Raw genomic sequence first — 19680 nt, 5'->3', positions numbered from 1 at the left:
GCTCCAACACTTCCAAGGTCCATACTTCCTCATTAGTTACCAGCAGAGGAAAAGAGAACATATTTGTTCCAGCATTTCCATATAAAGTCCTGAGAGTCACTCTCATTGGAACGAGTTAGTCAGATCCTAATAATGTTGCCAGAGACTAGATTAGATGACATCATAGGTTCCAGTCTCATATCCAGGTTGGAATTTTTCTCCCTGAAACCAACTCAAACATAAATCAAAAATCATGTATGCTGGAAGGCATAAAGTCCATACAGATGATAACCAAGACAAAAAATAGTAATAATTCTCTTTCTCACTCTGGCTATGTAACTTGGCATGAGACTACACCAGGTTTCATTTCAAGAATGTTCAAAGCAGTACACTAAAACAGTAGAAAAACTGAGTGTGATTTAATGTGCAAACAATAGGAAATCAACTAAACAATTCATAGTATGTCTATATAATAAAATACTATGTCAGCAAATGTCTCCTATGTCTCAAACCTCCTTGAAGTTCTTAAAAATTACTGAGGACCCAAGAGTTTTTCTTAATGATGGTTATATCTATCACTATTTATCATTTTGGAAATTAAAACGGAGAAATTTTAAAGAAATGTTTATTAATTTTTAAAAAAGCAGCAGTAAATCCATTACATGGTAACATAAATACATTTTAAAAAAATATCCGCCACAAAATAGTGAGAAGAGAAGAATGGCACTGTCTGCCTTAACAGAAGTGTCTGGATTCTCAGATCTGCTTCTACATTTAATCTGTTCCGATATACATTCTTTTGGTTGATGTTTATGAAGAAAAGTATGACCTTAAACAGGTAAGTAGTTGAAAAAGGGGGAAATATTTTATTTATTTACTTATTCATTTCTGAGAGAGAGAGAGACAGAGACAGAGACAGCGTGAGCAGGGGAGGGCCAGAGAGAGAGGGAGACACAGAATCTGAAGCAGGCTCCAGGCTCTGAGCTAGCTATCAGCACAAGAGCCCGACGTGGGGCTGGAACCCATGCGTGAGATCGACCTGAGCCGAAGTCAGTTAACTGACTGAACCACCCAGGCGCCCCAAGGGGGAGATATTTCAATAGCTTTTCCAGATAACTATAAACATTCTTCTTTGAATTATACCCAAACCTGATACCTGTAGTTTTTAAAAGATTGGATGCACTGCATAATCTGAAACATTTATATCTGAAAGTATAAATGAATGTTTTCATGCTCTGCTACATTAAAATCCATTGCGGGGCGCCTGGGTGGCTTAGTCGGTTAAGCGTCCGACTTTCGCTTAGGTCATGATCTCGCGGTTCGTGGGTTCGAGCCCCGCGTTGGGCTCTGTGCAGACTGCTGGCTCAGAGCCTGGAGCCTGTTTCAGTCTGTGACTCCCTCTCTCTCTGACCCTCCCCTACTCACGCTGTCTCTCTCTCTCTCTCTCTCTCTCTCCTAGAAATAAATAAAATATTAAAAAAAAAAAATCCATTGGGCCATTGTGTGGTTTGAATGAATTGTTTACCCATGCGTGATTTTATAAGATCATGTATTAGTCATCCAGAAAATATCAGTTCACTGAGTTGTGCAGGTCTTCTAAATGTTGACAAAAATCACTGTAAGATGTCAAAAAACGTATTAATCACAGGATTAGCATCTCATTAGAAAAGTCTCATGATATGGGAAGCTGTCAAAATCCTGGTAGCAGACACAAGTTTTCCAAAACTATGGAATCTGCCAGAAATCTCAAGCTTTGTCACTGGCAACAAATAACCATCAGTTTTCCTTGAAGTGACAGGATGGCTTCATTCAATTTTGAGAAAACATCCACCAAACATCCAAGTCTGAATAACCATTCATAGTCTTCCATCAGTCATTCTTTTCAGTAAAAATGGTATTCCATGGAAAAAAAGAACTAATGCAATTCACAATTCAAAGTCAAACAGGTGCTCTTCCTGGAGGCTGTCATCATACATTGGTACAGAGCAGAAGTGTGTAAGGACTGAGAATTAATAAAATCAATAATTTGGTGTCACTATCATGATTTGCACTAAAGTAACAGTGGTTTACTCACGACTCAGTGTGTATCACAACAGAGGACGAAAGGCAAATAATGTCTTGGGATGATGAAAATAGTTTTGTCTTTGCAGGTCCCCTGAAAGAGGCTCAAACACTCCTAAAAGTCTGCAGACCACACTTTCAGAATCCCTGTACTATATAAAGCCACAAAAAAGGATCTGCAGAAAACAATTTAATGACATGAATTAAAAAAAAAGTTCAGAATATTACAAGTGAAATATAAATGACTCTCTAATTCTACTTCTAGACATAATCGGAAATAGAAAAAATGACAAAAATCACCAATAGAAAAGTGATTATATAAATTTATAGTATATTCACCAGATACAATGGTATGCAGCTATAAAAAAATGAGATAGACCAATATATACTCACATGGAAAGTTCTTCATAACATATTAAGTGAAAAGAGTTTTATTGCAGAAAATTGCATGTAGTGTGCTCCAATTCATGTTAAAAAGTAAGTATGTGTATGGCAATGAGAAAAAATGGAATCTGGCCATGTGTAGCAACATGGATGGAACTTGAGGGTGTTATGCTGAGCGAAATAAGTCAGGCAGAGAAGGACAGATACCATATGTTTGCACGTATAGGAGGATTAGGAGGAACTTAACGGAGGACCGTGGGGGAGAAGAAGGTGGGGAGAGGGAGGGAGGCAAACCATGAGAGACTCTTGAATGCTGAGAACAAACTGAGGACTGATGGGTATGGGGAAGGGGGGAGATGGGCATGGAGGAGGGCACTTGTGGAGATGAACACTGGGTGTTATATGGAAACCAACTTGACAATAAACTATTTTTTAAAAAAAGTAAGTATGTGTATGTGGATATATATGCAAAGCATGTAAATGCATGAGGAATGACTAGAGAGCAATATGTCACATTTAATAGGGTCTACCTTCTGGAAAGGGGCTGGTACTGATATGGAGAGAAATGGAATAACAGAGGACTTTTGTGTTTTCACTTAAATGCTTACAAAGAAAATACACTCATGTATTATTCATGTAACAAGCTAAGAAACGAAGTGAATATAAAGAGGTTTAGCAGGCTACATGAAAGGGGTTAACTGAGTGCCTAATGGTAAAACTACTGGCAATTTTTCTTTTCTTTTTCTCATTTCTCCAGATTTTCTACTTCTCCTGCAATAGTTCTTCTTTATTAACAATAGTTATTTTTAGTTACAGAAAAGTCCATTAAAGGTCATATGGTGAACTGGTTAAAGTTATATTAACTATAGTTTACAAAACTCAGCGTCAGAGTATGGGTTTTGATACTAAAGTTGCACATGCTACAAAAAGAGATACTAGAATCGAATCCAACACCCTCGAAAAACTAAAGGTGCTCAAAGTAATTATGCAAATAAAAGTTTAAAAAATATATATATAAATCTTTGTAACATTCAGTATGAAGGAATTTATTATTTGAAAAATAAAAAAATAGTATACAAAATAAAAGGGCATAGTTGCCTGTGCAATTGGTCTCCTTTGTTGTATTATTCTTCCCTACTTATACGAAATCTAAAATGCTTCATTTTCACTGGTCTGCTCCACTAATACAATTTATCGATGTGTATAAGAGCTTCTTCTTAAATAACAGCAAGGGCAATTTGTAAAAATAATTATGCATCCTTAATCCACAAGAAAGAATTCTGGTAATATATGAAGATTTTATATCACACATACAATTACCACACAACTACCACTCTGTTATTTATATCAAATCACCATTCCTTAAAACTTCCAAATATACTGTTGAAATAAATTAAAATGTTAGAAAACAGAGCAGCAACAGGGTTTCTTAAGGCAATCTTAAAGGGAATGATTACTCTCTTCTATGATGTGCTCACGCAGGCTCTCAGAAGACTCAACTTTAGTGAACTGCATGAGGAGATGACAGCTGTTCAACAAGTAGGTGAGTTTTACTTTAGAGACTAGAATACTTTTTCGAAATACTGGTCCTCACTATTTTCAGAAATGAAACAAGGTCCCCTCTTATAATACAGCAAGGCACACATAATTCCTCTGGCAATTGCCAATTTAACCAAAAAGACCTCTCTTTTTTGTTTTGGCCATTGATTGATTGCTGGTATCAGCTAGAGTCTCATTGTCTTTGGCAAACCACTCAGGTAGTTTTCTCTTCGAGGTTACAGATGAAGTCTACAGGAAAGAAAGAGAAAAAGACATATTTATAATATTGGAAATGTATGTCAGTTGTAAAAGGTAACATAAGTTACTGAATATACACCCGCCACCCTTCCTTTGCTGAATAAAACAAAATAGTGAGAGCCACAGGATTTATTTCTGGATGAAAAAGTGAATAAAGAAAACAGAGACAAAAATCACTGTATCATCGCTTTAGGCAAATACCTGCCATCTTGTTTTTATTCTTAGACACTCAAGTGTACACACTCATGTGAAAAGGAAAGAACTGGATATTATTTCAGATTTATGTCTCATGTATATTTGCTCTAGGTTGACCAACAGGGTTAATGTTCTGAGGAAGGCATCTGATTGGGCGTACGCATAAATGCACGCGTGCGTGCACACACACACACACACACTCACACACAGAATCCCATTAGGCATTTGAGAACACACATTTCTATGTCTCCAATGGCAGACTGACTACAAGAGTGGTTCCAACCACTATCAGGTACCTTGCAGAATTGCTGGAACATAACAGATATTCAGAAAACAGTCACTGAATAAATGAAGAGAATTTTTGTTTTTTGTCTCAAAGACTCTTTTGAGAATCTCCTAAAAACTGGAGATCCACTTCTAAACATGTGCATGATACTTTGCACAATTTGAGGGGATTCGCACACCAAATGAAATCTTAGAACCCTAAGTCAAAAGTCTCTGGAAAAAAAATTTAAGAACCCAAACACAGTGGCTGTGTCCTTATGAACTGCACTTGAGAAAGCTAAAACAATTTTAAGTCGTGTTCCATAAGCCTAAAATGGTATTAATTCGTGTTACCTGTATGACCACAAGAACCTCAGACTAACATGACAGAAAAATCATTCTAACAGGAGTGTACTTTGAAATCCAGCAGAGGTGATTTAGTTATTGAACTATTTGAAGGACGTTATGATAAGGTGACCTCATCTAAGGTATAATGTGTCTGTTACCTTAAGGTAAAAAGCATAATTTATTTAATTTCAAGAATAAAAACTCTACCTATATATTGTTCATCAATTACTTGCTATGTTTTAATTATGTTTTCTATGCTTAAAAATGGTTTCAAAGTGTTGCCTGGGTGGCTCAGTCAGTTAAGTGTCTGACTTCAGCTCAGGTCATGATCTCACAGCTCATGAGTTCAAGCCCCATGTGGGGCCTGGAGCCTATGTCTCCCTCTCTCTCTGCCCTCCCCTGCTCGCACTCTATCACTCTCTCAAAAATAAATAAACATTTAAATTGTTATTAAAAAAATAAAAAACTAAAAAAAATTAAAATGGTTTCAAAATATTTAAGGGTGGGGGGAAAAAAGTAAAAGATCCTTAAGAGAAAAATATGAAACCCTAAGTTTAGAAAAGGTAAAAACTACTAGCTATTTCAGCTTAATTAAAGAAATTGAATGGAAAAGAAAGAACTATTTATTCACCCTTTAGCAAAAGCTAAAGAAAAAAACCCAGTTAAGATAGCAAATTTTCTCCTGGGTGCCCATTTCCTCACAGGGAAAAGAAACCCAAGAGAACAGACTAGATTTATATCTACTGTATGACACTATATTTGACTCAGAAATAATAAATATTAGGGATATAAAGTAGCACAGACAAAAGGCCTTTGGGCAGAGAGAAAACTGGTCCAGAGATATTTTTTCTTCCCGTAAGATCTTAACATCACAATCCTTTGAAGCCTACATTGCTGACAATTACAGTTTGAATGCCTGTGTGCATTTGGAAAGGACACAGTTAAGATTATAACAAAGCCAAAAAGTAAAACAGAGCATGACATCTGAACGGTAAGAGCAGAGGAAAAAACCCTACGTCTTGCAGCCGAATAAACAGGAACTTTGAATAAACAGGAACTTTGAAACAAGACAGACTCTAGCATGAGTCACATGCTAAATGTATGACCTTATAAATGCTAGTTAAGCCTCAATTTCTTCACATAGAAAATCAGAATAACAGTACATAACATCACATAACATCACTGGATTACTTGGAAGGTTAAATGAGAATAAATGCATGATATCAAAATACATTCTGATTTATCCTTGGCACCCATTAACTGCTAGCTAAAATCATTGAAAGTGTTTTGTCTTCGATAACATGTCTCCAGAATACGATCTTCAGCATTTACCATACAATTACAATAATGATCTTGTTTCATTGAGAAAGAAGGAAAATGCTTACTTACACTGAGTGCATCATTTGAGTCTCAACAATAAGTAGCTGGAGACACTTTAATTATGAGAATAAGTCACCTAACGGAAATAATGCATTTTAGTGACTACTTCCTTTATGCAGTCGACAACTAAAATTCCCAGCAATCATAATAATATTTTAGGGGGTATTTATATCTTTCTTGTACTCCAAATTCTATTTAGAAATATCATCATTAAGTTGAGAATACAAAGCAGTAACTCGTTTGTTGATTATACATGTACATACATATGTAAGCAAACAGAAATGTGTATGTTCTATTCACAATTTTACCTATCAATGAGAATCTGTAAATAAATCTATCTCTGATTCGCTGATTGGCTGATTCCAAGAAGTTGGTCTTAGTGAATTTCTGTGACTTTCATCTTTCAGTGAAAAATCACAAGGATGTTTTCCACTGACTTAAAGAATACAAAATAGTTAACAGCATGCACAGTATTCTTAACTAAAACGAGAGAAAACAAAAACTACGCCTAAAAAAAGGAAAGCTTACAAAAATTATTCTGAAGTATTGAATTTTCACAATGATAATTATAATGATATCACTCATAGGGCATTTTTCTGAGTATCTCAAAACACTATGTAAATAATATTGTACATTTTAATTTATAATGTAACTTAGTGGCAGGGCAGGAAATATCACATATGCTCTTTCTTAGGGAGTGAAAAAAAATAAGAAAAAAGGTGATTTGGGGGAGAGGGTCCTGGAAGATGGTGGAAGCAGCAGCATCGCTTTTTAATGTCTCCGAATGCCACCATTAAAACAAAATAGAGGGCAAAATCAAAAACTCATCACCTACATTTACACTGAAACTAAGTTCAAAGGTATCTCGGAAATCCAAACTACAGCACGTGAGGGCAAATCACCAACAGCCACAAGGCCTGCGTGGTGCCACTGGTGTAGGAGAGAAAGCAGAGGCAGGCAGTTAGGTACCAGAGAAGAGAAGAACCCCAAAGGAGACCACAGGTAGTCATCAGAAACCCTGGCAGATTAATGTGAAAACAGCATCTGAAAACGTGAAGGCCCAACCCAACAGCAAATGACTACAATGAGTCACAGAGCCACGGCTTCCTACAAACACTTCTGACCAGCTAAGCTGCCTTCTAGGAGAACCCCTGGGATAAAACCAAACCAAGCAGGACAAGTAAAATAGAGACAAAGGGAAGACTAGCAGAGGAGTATATCTCATAAACTAAGTTTCCATATTTTTTTTTTAATTTTTTTTAATGTTTTATTTATTTCTAGGAGAGAGAGAGACAGCGTGAGCAGGGGAGGGTCAGAGAGAGAGGGAGTCACATACTGAAACAGGCTCCAGGCTCTGAGCCGGCAGTCAGCACAGAGCCCGACGCGGGGCCCGAACCCACGAACCGCGAGACCACGACCCAAGCGAAAGTCGGACGCTTAACCGACTAAGCCACCCAGGCGCCCCAAGTTTCCATATTTTAAATGTTACAAAATATAACACAACAGAGAGCTCTGTAAACTGGGAAAAACTATCTTGAAACTTGCCTTCTTTTGACAGTACAGGAAAACTACTTTCAAGTGAAAATGAACAACAGGAAAGTCTTAAAGTCATATCTGACACCAGAAGACTTGCGAAGATACAGAATAAAACTGTAACCTCTCAAAATGAGCCAGAAAATGTGAAGAAAATTACTCAAAACATGAAAGAATGTCATAAAGCAAAATCAGAAAAATTCAAAAAGGAGGGAAGTTCAGTGAAGATTAGAAGCAAAAGAAAAAAGTGTATAGAAGTGAATACTAAACTATGAGGAACATAGCAATAAACGTAACAGATTCTGTCCAGAGAAACGGAAGAGGAAAAAGGAGAAAAGTTTTAAGGAGAAATGAAGAACTAGAAAGAATTCATGAGAAGTGATAATATTGCAGCAAGGCAAAGAATATCCAACATATACAAAATAGGAGTCCCTGAAGAAGAAACATAAAGCAGTGAGACAAATACTAATATTTAAGAAGACTTTCCAGAAATTAAAAAAAAAAAAAAAAAGATATACAACCCACCGTGTACCTATGTATGTTGGATAAGGACTACCAATTATCAAGACATAATTAATCTTCCTTCATTAAATCTAGGCATGACTGAACTTCTATAGCAACCACAACACACAGAAAACTAACAACACATCAGCTAATAAAAATAATTTGCTTCGATATTATTATGTATTAGAAGGCTCATAATCTTGCGATGAAATAGTCTAAGAGATACAATCCAGGTCAGTAGAAAAGATGGATGTTAACATAGGAGATGCATGACGCTAGCTCTCCAAAGTCTCTACAGAATTCAGGGAAGAATACTTTGGGTACTTGGGAATAGGATGAAAGAAAAATACTTTGGCTGGCTCGCTCCTCTCTTAATCCACCTGCTAGCCCCAACATACTTGTTCCCCTAAATGGGAGTGGGGGGAGAAGGCTAAATCCAGTAGGCTCAGCATGATTTCCACCCATTCACCCACTCCGGCCATTTCTCTCCACTCTGTTTGCCATCTGATGCTATTTCCATGAGGGAAAAGCCAAATGCTAATATGTTATTAAATATATGTTTCACATAAATGTGTATCAATAATCAGGAAAAAATAACAAGTTACACCTTTTCCTTTACTGATAGGTAAAAGTTGGTTAAAAAAAAAAAGATTTTAGGGGCTCCTGGGTGGCTCAGTTGGTTAAGTGTGTGTGACTTTGGCCCAGGTCATGATCTCATGGCTCATGGGTTCGATATTCGATGCCCACTTTGGGCTCTGTGCCTGGAGCCTGTTTTGGATTCTGTGTCTCCTGCTCTTTCTGTCCCTCCCCCACTCATGCTCTGTCTCTCAAAAGGAAATAAATGTTAAAAAAGATTTTTTTTAGTAAAATAAAATTTAAAAATTAAGGTTTTAGGCAACTGGTATAGATTTCAGAAATAAAAGGCTGGGAACAGAAGCCAAATTTCACTACCACCACCCAATATATATTCTCTTTTATAACCTTACAGCTAGTTCAACTGTCTAAATAATGGAAAGAAGTCCAATTAATCAAATTTCATTAGGTTATCTAGGACATGTCTTTATGTAAATTTAACTGAAGTACAGAATTTAAAAACACTTTCCCCTTAATCTTTAAACTATTGAGAAAAGAGTTTAACTGCTGGAAAACCCACAAAGACCACCTTAGAACTGAAATGGAATCCCTAGTGTCCTAACCACCTACACCACGCTTTCTAGTTAATTATTAGTTTTCACAACTGTTATCATGGAGTCATATAATTTCAGCTAGAAGATACTGAAGGTTAAATTTTCAAATTTATACAATCATTTAATAGAATCTTACCAAAGAACAGTCATCTCATACAAAACACAGAACAATAATTTCCAAAGCATTTAATTTAAATAAGATATACCATCCAAAATACTACTAAACTCATGGTCTTTCTCTGATCTGATCATGCAAAAAGTATGCTAGGATATACTCAGGACCATGCGCAACAATTACTCCTGTACCTGAAAGATTCAGTATTAGCAGGAACAAAGAATGATGAATGACAGAATGATAGACACAATGGTTTTGGGGGTATTTGTAATAAAATCTGTTTTCATTTTCATTAACTACATCAACTGCCAAATGCTCAAAGCCAATATTAACTATGTCTATGAAAGAAAAAGAATTGTTAGGCTGCATACAGACAGTATGAGGTAGAGGTAAAATTTAAGCTGATAATCCACACAAAAAGCTAAAACGTAGCTAAAAAAGGCTACGCTTCCCTTTTCCTGTTGTTTAAAAATTAACTTTCCTCAGATAAGATTTATGAAAAACAAAAGAAATAAAGCACCGATTAAAAAGTAACCTTATATCAGAATTTATAAGTTTAAAAAATACAGCATTCTAGTATTAGAATATGCAAATTCTAATATGCAACTAACACTGTATGAAAATTCTACATATAATTAACACCTTGGTATTAGCACCTACTTCTTCCTTGCTTCTCTTAGAACTTGAACAGCTCTCTTCAGAGTTGGGGAAACATCTCTTTCTGGTGGAATCACACGAAAGCTGGTCTAACCGTCTGTTGTCACCATCTTTTTCCAGGATCTCAATTGCCATATGGATAAGGTATGTGTCAATGTTTTTAGGAACCAATGCTCTAATAAGTTTAATTTTATTTATATCTGTAAAGGATGAAAAATAAGTTTTAAAAATAAATTACACAGAACATTTTAGAAAACTCATGAGCTGAAAATAGTGAAATATTTTGTAGAAAGCAGGGAGGAAGATGTCCAAAGAAAGTGTTCCTCTTTCAAATGCCTACAGCCCTACAAACCGAAATGAAGTAAAATGTGTCACCCTTCCCCATGCACCACCTGCAATCAGCCCTTGCCTCCAAGACTCAAGGTCAGGTCAATGCCAGTGAATTCACATAAATTATGTTTCAAACTGCTTTTTATGAGGTGCGCTGAGAAACCACCATCTACAGAATTGTTTCTAAAGGAATTATGCTTCAAATTCCAAATATCAATTACAATCACTTTTGAAAATGATTTATTCTTAAATTTTTTTTAATGTTTATTTATTTTTGAGAGAGAGAAAGAGTGCAAGTGGGGGAGAGGCAGAGAGAGAGGGAGACACTGACTCTGAAACAGGCTCCAGGCCCTGAGCGGGCAGCACAGAGCCCAACACTGGGCGTGAACCCATGGACCATGTGATTATGACTTGAGCCAAAGTCAGACACTTAACCAACTGAGCCACCCAGGCGCCCCATGAAAATGACTTATTATTAAGATGGAAGGTAATCACACTTGTAAATAAAATGCTAATAAAAAAAGATCCTTTCAATAGATACTGCAGCATAAGAAAACACGCTATTTATTTAAAATGCATAATTACAAAGTGAGTTTTCTGAGAAAGAAATAACAAGGAATTTTTAAATTTTGAAACTCAACAGAACCGATTCAGACTATGTGTCTTCACACCTTTTATAAATTATTTAGTGATCTGCCACAGACCACTTCTTATGTTTCAAATACTTCCAACATCACATTCACATGTAATGCTCTAGGAGTATAGCCTAAAACTAAGCAGCATAGAATCTACTCACTCATCTTCATGTAATTATAAAATGGGTATAAAACATTTGTGACACCCAATTCAAATTAACAATCAGAATCCACGTATTTTTAACTGCTACCCTGAAAAGGCAGTCTTTCAATTATTCTACTTTTCAAGGTTTATATTCTCCTTTCTTCCAAAGATCTTATCTTGCTACTCTTGAACTTAAAACAAAACAAAACAACACTGCAGTTACAAAAAAAACACAACAGGAAAAGAAGGTTACACAGCTAATGGAAACTAAGACCATAGAGTATCAATGCTTTAGCCTCTACTCTTTCTAACTTTAAAGTTTTAAAATGTGAAACTGATTCTAATCAAAAACTTGAAAAGATAAGGGGCACCTGGGTGGCTCAGTAGGTTGAGCTTCGAACTTCAGCTCAGGTCATGATCTCATGATTCCGGAGTTTGAGCCCCATGTTGGGCTCTGTGCTGACAGCTGGGAGCCAGGAACCTCCTTCAGATTCTGCATCTCCCTCTCTCTGCTCCTCCCCGACTCACACTCTCTGGCTTGCCCTCTCTCTCAAAAATAAATAAACATTTATAAAATGTTTTTAAAACTTGGAAAGATAACATTACCTCTAAATGTAATAAAATTAGCAATATGACTGTCATATCTATCAACCAACTAAAATTCTACTTGCCCTTTGGCCATTATACCATCCAAACAGCAGAGAAATTTGGCCCATTTCAGTACTGCATTAATTTCTTAATGGCTGATGAATCTGTGTCTGAGCTCCCTTCATGTCTTCAGTTTTTCTTTAAAAAAAAAATGTTCCAACGAACATTACATTACACATATTTTTCCAGATTTCTAGATTCTTAGAAGTGGGGTCACTAGTTCCAAGGTGAAACACATTTTGTTTTGATACATATTGCCAAACTACCTCTCTAAATGTGCTAATACGATACCGTAAATGTACATTATACACGCCAATTCTGTGGAAACATAGTTCCGTACTCTTGAATTATCGTGGCATCATGGATTCAACAAATTATTTTGAACAGAAAAATGAGATATTTTATTCCATTTGAAATAATGTGTATCTGAAATTAGAATGCCTCCTTTTCATAAAAGTACGATGTCTAAACATTTGCTTAGGGTTTTTAAGCCACTGTTAATTATTAATAAATGTATAAAGTTATTGTACTATAATTTGAATATAATTTCTAGATATAATCAGAAAATCCATATATTCACATTACAATTTCTGTAAGTACCCTTTATATTTTTATCTTAAAATCATCCTACAACAGACACATGCAAATAAGGGGCATCTAGCATTAAAGATACATATTTTCCTGCCCTAAATTTACAGGCAAGTGCTGAAAATTTCTATTGGAGAATAATGAACGCTGGCTGTAGTACTTTAAGAGAGATCATATTACTTCTATTTTTGTGGCAGGTCCCTTGGAAGCCACTCTTAATTTTCCAGTTACATGCACATAAACAATGGAAAACTGAAATTATTCAAATTTTATCCAGACACTTCATTAAATGTCTTGCTTAATTTATTAAGCATCATTAGAATTTCAACTCCATAAAAAAGCTTAAAATTACATAAACATGGATAACCTAAAAGATGAAAAAGTTCTAAAATTTCTGTAAATATTAGATTATAAGGATAATGCCTACTTAGCACATAAGACAGCATGAAAACAATACATATGATTTCTCAATTCACAAATACTCTGTTTTTAGGTATAAGATTAGGCCATAATATAGAAAATTCTCAATTCAGTATTTTGCAGAATTTAAATGACACTCAAACTTGTTCATTAAAACACCAAATTATGTAATATGTTCAGTTAAATATAACATGAAAATAATATTTGAGTCATTAATGAAGTATATACATCTTCATTTCTTATTGCAATTTATAACTCAACAATGTTTTCTCCAATAAGAGAGCAAATAGTATTTTATCAAGGAAAAACAAAAATTCAAAAGTAAAATTTCACATCAACAGTGTTATCTTACACACTATAAATGTACAATCAAAGAAATAAAATTTAGAGTTTATAGTTCTCAAAATCTAACTTTCTCAATGTTGGCTTTGGAAGTAAACCACAATAATATATTTTTTCATATTATATGTATAACATATAATACATTGGCAGAAAGATGAATTAAGTGTTTAATAAGTATATTAAACACTTAATATCAAAGTTTTCTCTATTTAGAATTTCAATTTAGTATTTCTCTCTAAATGAAAATTCATTTGCTATATTTAGTATATACTGGTAAAGACAAATGTTTTGTTTGTTTATTTATTTTGAGAGAGAGAAAGATGATGTGCATAAACAAGCAGGGGCGGAGCAGAGAGAGGGAGGGGGAGAGAGAATCCCATGTAGGTTCCACACTGTCAGCACAGAGCCAGATATCCGGCTTGATCCCACAAACAGCAAAATCATGACCTGAGCTGAAATCAAGAGCTGGACATTCAATCGCTGAGCCACCCAGGTGCCCCGAGACCAATGTTTTTTGTGTTGTTTTGTCTTTTAACTTTTTTAATGTTTATTTTTGAGAGAGAGAGAGAGAGCATGAGTGGAATAGGGGCAGAGAGAGAGGGAGATACAGAATCCAAAGCAGGCTCCAGGCTCTGAGCTGTCAGCACAGAGCCTGACATGGAGCTCAAGTCCACTGACCGCGAGATTATGACCCTCTGAGCTGAAGTCGGATGCTTAACTGACTGAGCCACCGGCGCCTCTGGGACAAATGTTTAAAATAATATTTTCATCACTAATGATTATAAATGCTTCTCTTGTCTCGCTAATATTTGTTGAATCAGGCTGTGCAATTTTCATGTTTATAAATTCGGTATGACCTTAATATTTCTTAATTTAAAAAGTTGTCTAACATCAGAAATTAAAATTGTTAAACTCGGAATGTAGAGGAGACTAGATTGAAAAAAATTTAAAGATATTGGACATATAAATATGTTAACCTGATTATATCTAAGTATATTTATTTCACCCATCAATCAGAGGTTTATAAACCCAAATCTTATGTCAGGATTAAAAACTGTGTATTTCTTTCTTAAATAGTTGGCAGTACACTTAAACATGGTATAGTACAAAGAAAAACTTGCTCAGTCATTAATCTTGACATGATATTAAAACGATCTGCAACTCTCTAGGCCTCAAATTCCTATCTCTGAAACCGGGCTGTATTAGGACAGTGAAAATTTAATGATTTCCAATTTCCTTTCCAAGTCTAAAATCCTTTAACTTTACAACTATATGAGTTGTAAAGCAAATTAGGAACACCTGGATTCTTTACCATAGCAAAATAAAATAGATGTTGTCAATAACTGGCTAAATACTAGAATCCTAAATCTTTTTCTACCATTTTCCATTTTCCCCTGCCAATAATGAATTGAAATTAGAACATCTATTTTGTGTCATTCAAGAATATTTGCCCAAGGGAAACCTGGGTGGCTCAGTTGGTTAAGCATCCCACTCTTGGTTTTGGTTCAGGTCATGATCTCCTGGTTCGTGGGTTTGAGCCCCACATCGGGCTCTGCACTGGCAGCTCTCAGCTGAGCCTGCTTGGAATTCTCTCTCCCTCTCTCCTCCTTTCCTACTCTCTCTCTCTCAAAATAAGTAAATAATCATGAAAAAAAATTTAAGTATATTTGCCTCAAAATTCTTTAGTACTTGAACAAAAAAAAGAAAATTATCACTGCCTGAATTATTAAAGTTGTAAGTTTCTATGAAGTTCAATTTTGAAACCTCCCTTCTTGCATACTTACTTATTAACTTCCTATTTTCCTAATTAGCTACTAAAAAGGAAATCATATTTAGAGGGTATTTTTATGAAGCCATAAAATCTTACCATCTACTTCAATTATCCTCATCATTATAATCACTATCAATGCCACCACCGTCATCTATGAAATACTTACTACGTACCAAAGCACTCCGTGCAGTATCCAACTATATCTCACAAATTCTGTAACAGAGGTAATGTTATCCCACCCTGTTTTAAATATGAGGAAACTGAGAGGAGCCTGGTGGTTCAGTTGGTTAAGCATCTGACTTCCGCTTTGGTCATGATCTTGTGTTTTGAGTTTGAGCCCCACATCAAGCTCTATGCTGACAGCTCAGAGCCTGGAGCCTGCTTCGGATTTTGTGTCTCCCTCTCTACCCCCTCCTCCTTGCGCTCTATCTCTCACACACACACTAAAATAAAATAAACATTAAAAAAATGTTAAGATGAGGAAACTGGGGCTTGGGGAGGAGACTGGGTAATTTCCCCAAGGTCACATGGCACTGAAATGGTACAGCCTATATTGAAGCAGACCAGCTGTTACCAGAGCCATTGCCCTCACTGACCAGGCTAACACATCTGCCAGTCTTCAGGATTTAAGGAAGGTAGCCAATGACAGCAAACACAGTTGTCAACAGTAAAATAAAATAAAATAAAATAAAATAAAATAAAAGAAGAAGAAGAAGGGAAAAAGAACTGCACAAATTCTTTGAGAGAACACTGCCTACTATCCAACAGGCTCATCAAAAGACAAACATTTCTTTAAGTCCTGAGAGATTATACATACACGAAGGAAAAAAATAATTCCACAAGTATTAAAATCAAGAAGGCATCCAGGTTGTTGACTTCCTCTAAGAGAGTATGCACTGGGGAAAGAGAGGTTTGATATCGTCACAGTTCTAACCTTACAAAGTAATTATGGTTTTCCTTCATCTACCTTAATTTTGAGTTAGGTGGCTGCTGGAGTTGGAACAATTGGAATGTGACCAGGACAGCTGCCTACCTTTCTCATAAGATGACTCACAGCTTGGGGCGCCTGGGTGGCTTAGTCGGTTAAGTGTCCGACTTTCGCTTAGGTCATGATCTCTCGGTTCGTGGGTTCGAGCCCCGTGTTGGGCTCTGTGCTGACTGCCAGCTCAGAGCCTGGAGCCTGTTTCAGTTTGTGACTCCCTCTCTCTCTGACCCTCCACTGCTCATGCTGTCTCTCTCCAAGAAATAAATAAAACATTAAAAAAAAAAAAAGATGACTCACAGCTAAGTAAGCTTAGATATTTTATCACAGTCCAGGATATGGCCCTCAGGTTTTCAGATTCAGACACCTACTTTAACCTTACCAAATCCACATTAACCATGTTCACAAACTGTTAATTCCATGATTTACAATTATGAATTCACAATTATCACACAGATAAATATCCAGATTAGCAAGACTAGTAAATACTTTCCCTATAGACAGATCTACTTGAGGAGTCAAATTATAACCAGAAGGCAAGGAAGTGATATAGAAGCAGAATTAGTTATTAAGGTGTCTTCCTCAAATACTCAAAGAAGATCTTGGCATGACTTATCAACAGGCGCTTAATATACTTGAAGTTTCATTGGCCAGGATCAGAAATTGCATATTTCTTTTTGTGAAACAGCTGGCAGTACAACTTTCATATGGTATAATAAAAAAAAATTTTACAGGTGCCTGGTTGGCTCAGTCGAGAGAGTATGCAACTCTTGATATCAGGGTCGTGAGTTTGAGCCCCACCCTGGGCATAGGTATTATCCAAAAAAAGAAAAATAAAGAAAAAGAGGAAAGAAAGAAATGTAAATAAATAAATGAATAATTTTTTAAGGTAAAAGGAAAGAAAAATTTTAGTTCCCTGGGAATAATTTAAATGACTACTACCCAGACTTGCCACTTTACCTGTCTGTCTTTCTCCTATGCTTCCATAGTTGATCAATGGAAGTGATGAAGGTGTCCTTTCTTTAGAGCTTCAGTCAAGCCTTCCTCAAACTTAGAATTACTGCTGTCTTTTAAGGTGACTTTAATATCCTGTTCTAACCAATTTAATGTAGTATTGATAGTGTTTTCAGAGGGTGATCTTATTTCCCTTACCTCTAAATTTGGGGGGGGGGGTCTGCCTAGTTGTTCCCAAGTGGGAAAGACTTTGAGTTAATAAAAACTTAAGTATGTGCACTGCAGTTTTGGAGACAAGACTTTTTTTTATGTCTACTGCTCTGCCCTAAGAATGTGAAAATATTTATCAGATTTATTGAGTTCTAACACGCCCAGGTTGCACACGTAGGGAGAAAAATCCTCCAAGGTAGCTCATCTTTAATTCTGTAAAAGTAGATCATAATTTTTAAATTTCTGCAGGGGAAGGCAAAGGGGCCTGATCTCAGCACAGCTCAGGTTCTGCAGCAAAGAGACAAGAGGAAACCGTTCTAATGGGGGCCTATAGAACTGGGACCAGCCCTTCAACATCACAGTGGCTGAGACCACTGATTGTACTGACTAGAATAAGGCTACTTAAGTGAAACCAATGACAAGGAATCTGTAAGATTCAGGGGGAAATGAGAAGTCAATGAGCTACAGGCAACGAACGTGGAAAAAAATGTGTTGTTTTCAAAAAGTGAGGCAGGAATTAGAAGAGGAAGAAAGTCCATTGTTTTGGGGGTGGGAGTGGAAGTTGTACTCTAAAGCCAAAAAGGAAACCAAGAATTTTTCACGAGTCTCTTCTGAGTGATAATGGGAAGAAAGATTGATTTTGAAAAACAATTAAAAAGCATTACAAATAAAGTTTTCATAGTAGCATAAAGGGTTAATGCTGGTAAAGTGAAAAATATTGGTGGATTGCTTGTTTACTTCATCTGGGTTCAATGACTCAAGTCATTAAGGCTGCAGACAAGGGTCACAGTGATCACCTGAGTTGATGGGAGGGTTTCGGATAACATCAGCAATCATCTTCTGAACCTCTGGAGTCAGGCCTGCTCGCTCCGTATCGAGTGGGCATCCAGCTTTCACCGCCTGGGACAAGTGCATGCCCACTTCGGTGAGAGGCAGAATCCTGCTCTCAGCTATCCTGATCTAGAGAAACAGGAACAAAGCGACCAGTGAAGTTTCAAAAGTGTGCACTGTACTGTATGCAAATTAAAGGTCTGAAACCTTCAGGTGGTAAACGTTCACTGAGAAATAACAATGCACTGAACTTGCATTCAAAATTTTCATGTTTACTATTTCTTCAAAACTTCCCCCATTATACATCTCCAGTTCTACTTTTTATACTTACTGTATTGAATAAAACAAAATCATCCAACTTTAGTTAAGAGCTCATTTCTCATCCCTTTTTAATTATTCGGTTTAGAAACCGATTAGCAGCAGAGAGTCATCATTCTGTGGAAGTCGACTAACTGCCACAGCCTTCTGAAAATAGAGTAAACTGTAATCCAATATTCTATATAATGAACTACTACATGGTACTTGAGTTATATGAATTTCCAAGAAGACAAATCCTGAAATGCTTAGTGATAATGTAAGGCTCCAGGTGCATTCTATAAAAGGTTCTTGAGAAGACTTTAATGAAGTTTTTATGTTGGCTCTATTCATAAAATAATAACTACAATTTAGTAAGGGCTGTCATCTCTTGCCTAGCATTAAACTTAATATGAATTGTTTTAAATTTAGGACAGTGTTACAGATTTATGTAGCTTTTTAAACAAAGGTAGTTCGAAATCCAATTATGATGTATATTAGATAAAAGTCCTTTAAATACTCAGAAAGTTTAGTAGCTCTAAATTATTTCATGACATTCTCTTTTAATATATTTTGGAAGTATGAATTTGGACTGTATTTATGTGACTGTCGATACTTTCACAGAATAGAGCATTTGAAGGGATATTTTCATCCGTCAAAGGTAGGTTTTAAATTACTTTCATTAAATGTCAACCGTCTTCTACTACGCAGTATGCACTCTGTGCATAATATCAGGGTTATTTGATACCAGGCATCAAATTACCTAGAACTAATTGTATTATTGCTCCTGATTAATTAGTCCTTAGGCATGTTTAATTTTGTGGTTAGCTGGCACAGGTCCTCTCAGTCAGACCCGTGGGAGGAACAGATAATTATACCATGATATTTACACAATAACATACAACAAAATAATAGCAAAAGACATTAATGAAAATATACCACTCTTCACATTTTTAACCATGAATATGTAATATAATACATGAAACTACTGTATAATACATGAAATAATATATGAAACTACATATCATGGCACAGTATTAGAATGTGCTTTACTCAGAAAATTTGGAAGCTATAACAAATTTTCTTAGTACCATATTTGGATATTCAGTTATACTGTATATATTTA

The 19680-nt window shown here is 35.9% G+C and overlaps 1 protein-coding gene across 4 annotated transcripts in view; it reads right to left on the bottom strand.

The window, feature by feature from the left end:
* Positions 1–3454: 3454 nt before the first annotated feature.
* The window catches only part of WRN (WRN RecQ like helicase), a 141170-nt gene continuing 124944 nt past the window's right edge, over positions 3455–19680 (bottom strand). For 3 of the 4 annotated variants that reach the window (XM_039220865.1, XM_039220879.1, XM_039220874.1), the window contains 3 exons: positions 18227–18389; positions 10408–10604; positions 3455–4212 (listed from right to left, as the gene is read on the bottom strand). In XM_039220865.1, the coding sequence (XP_039076796.1) occupies positions 4093–4212; positions 10408–10604; positions 18227–18389 (480 nt within the window). In that variant the 3' untranslated portion in view covers positions 3455–4092. The remainder of the gene's footprint in view (positions 4213–10407; positions 10605–18226; positions 18390–19680) is intronic. The other variant, XM_039220886.1, reaches the window with a different exon arrangement.

Source organism: Hyaena hyaena, unplaced genomic scaffold (genome assembly GCF_003009895.1).
Source record: "Hyaena hyaena isolate Hyena2069 unplaced genomic scaffold, ASM300989v1 scaffold_17, whole genome shotgun sequence".
NCBI lineage: Eukaryota > Metazoa > Chordata > Mammalia > Carnivora > Hyaenidae > Hyaena > Hyaena hyaena.
Note: the sequence above shows the minus strand (reverse complement) of the source record. Positions and strands in the feature narration are given on the sequence as shown.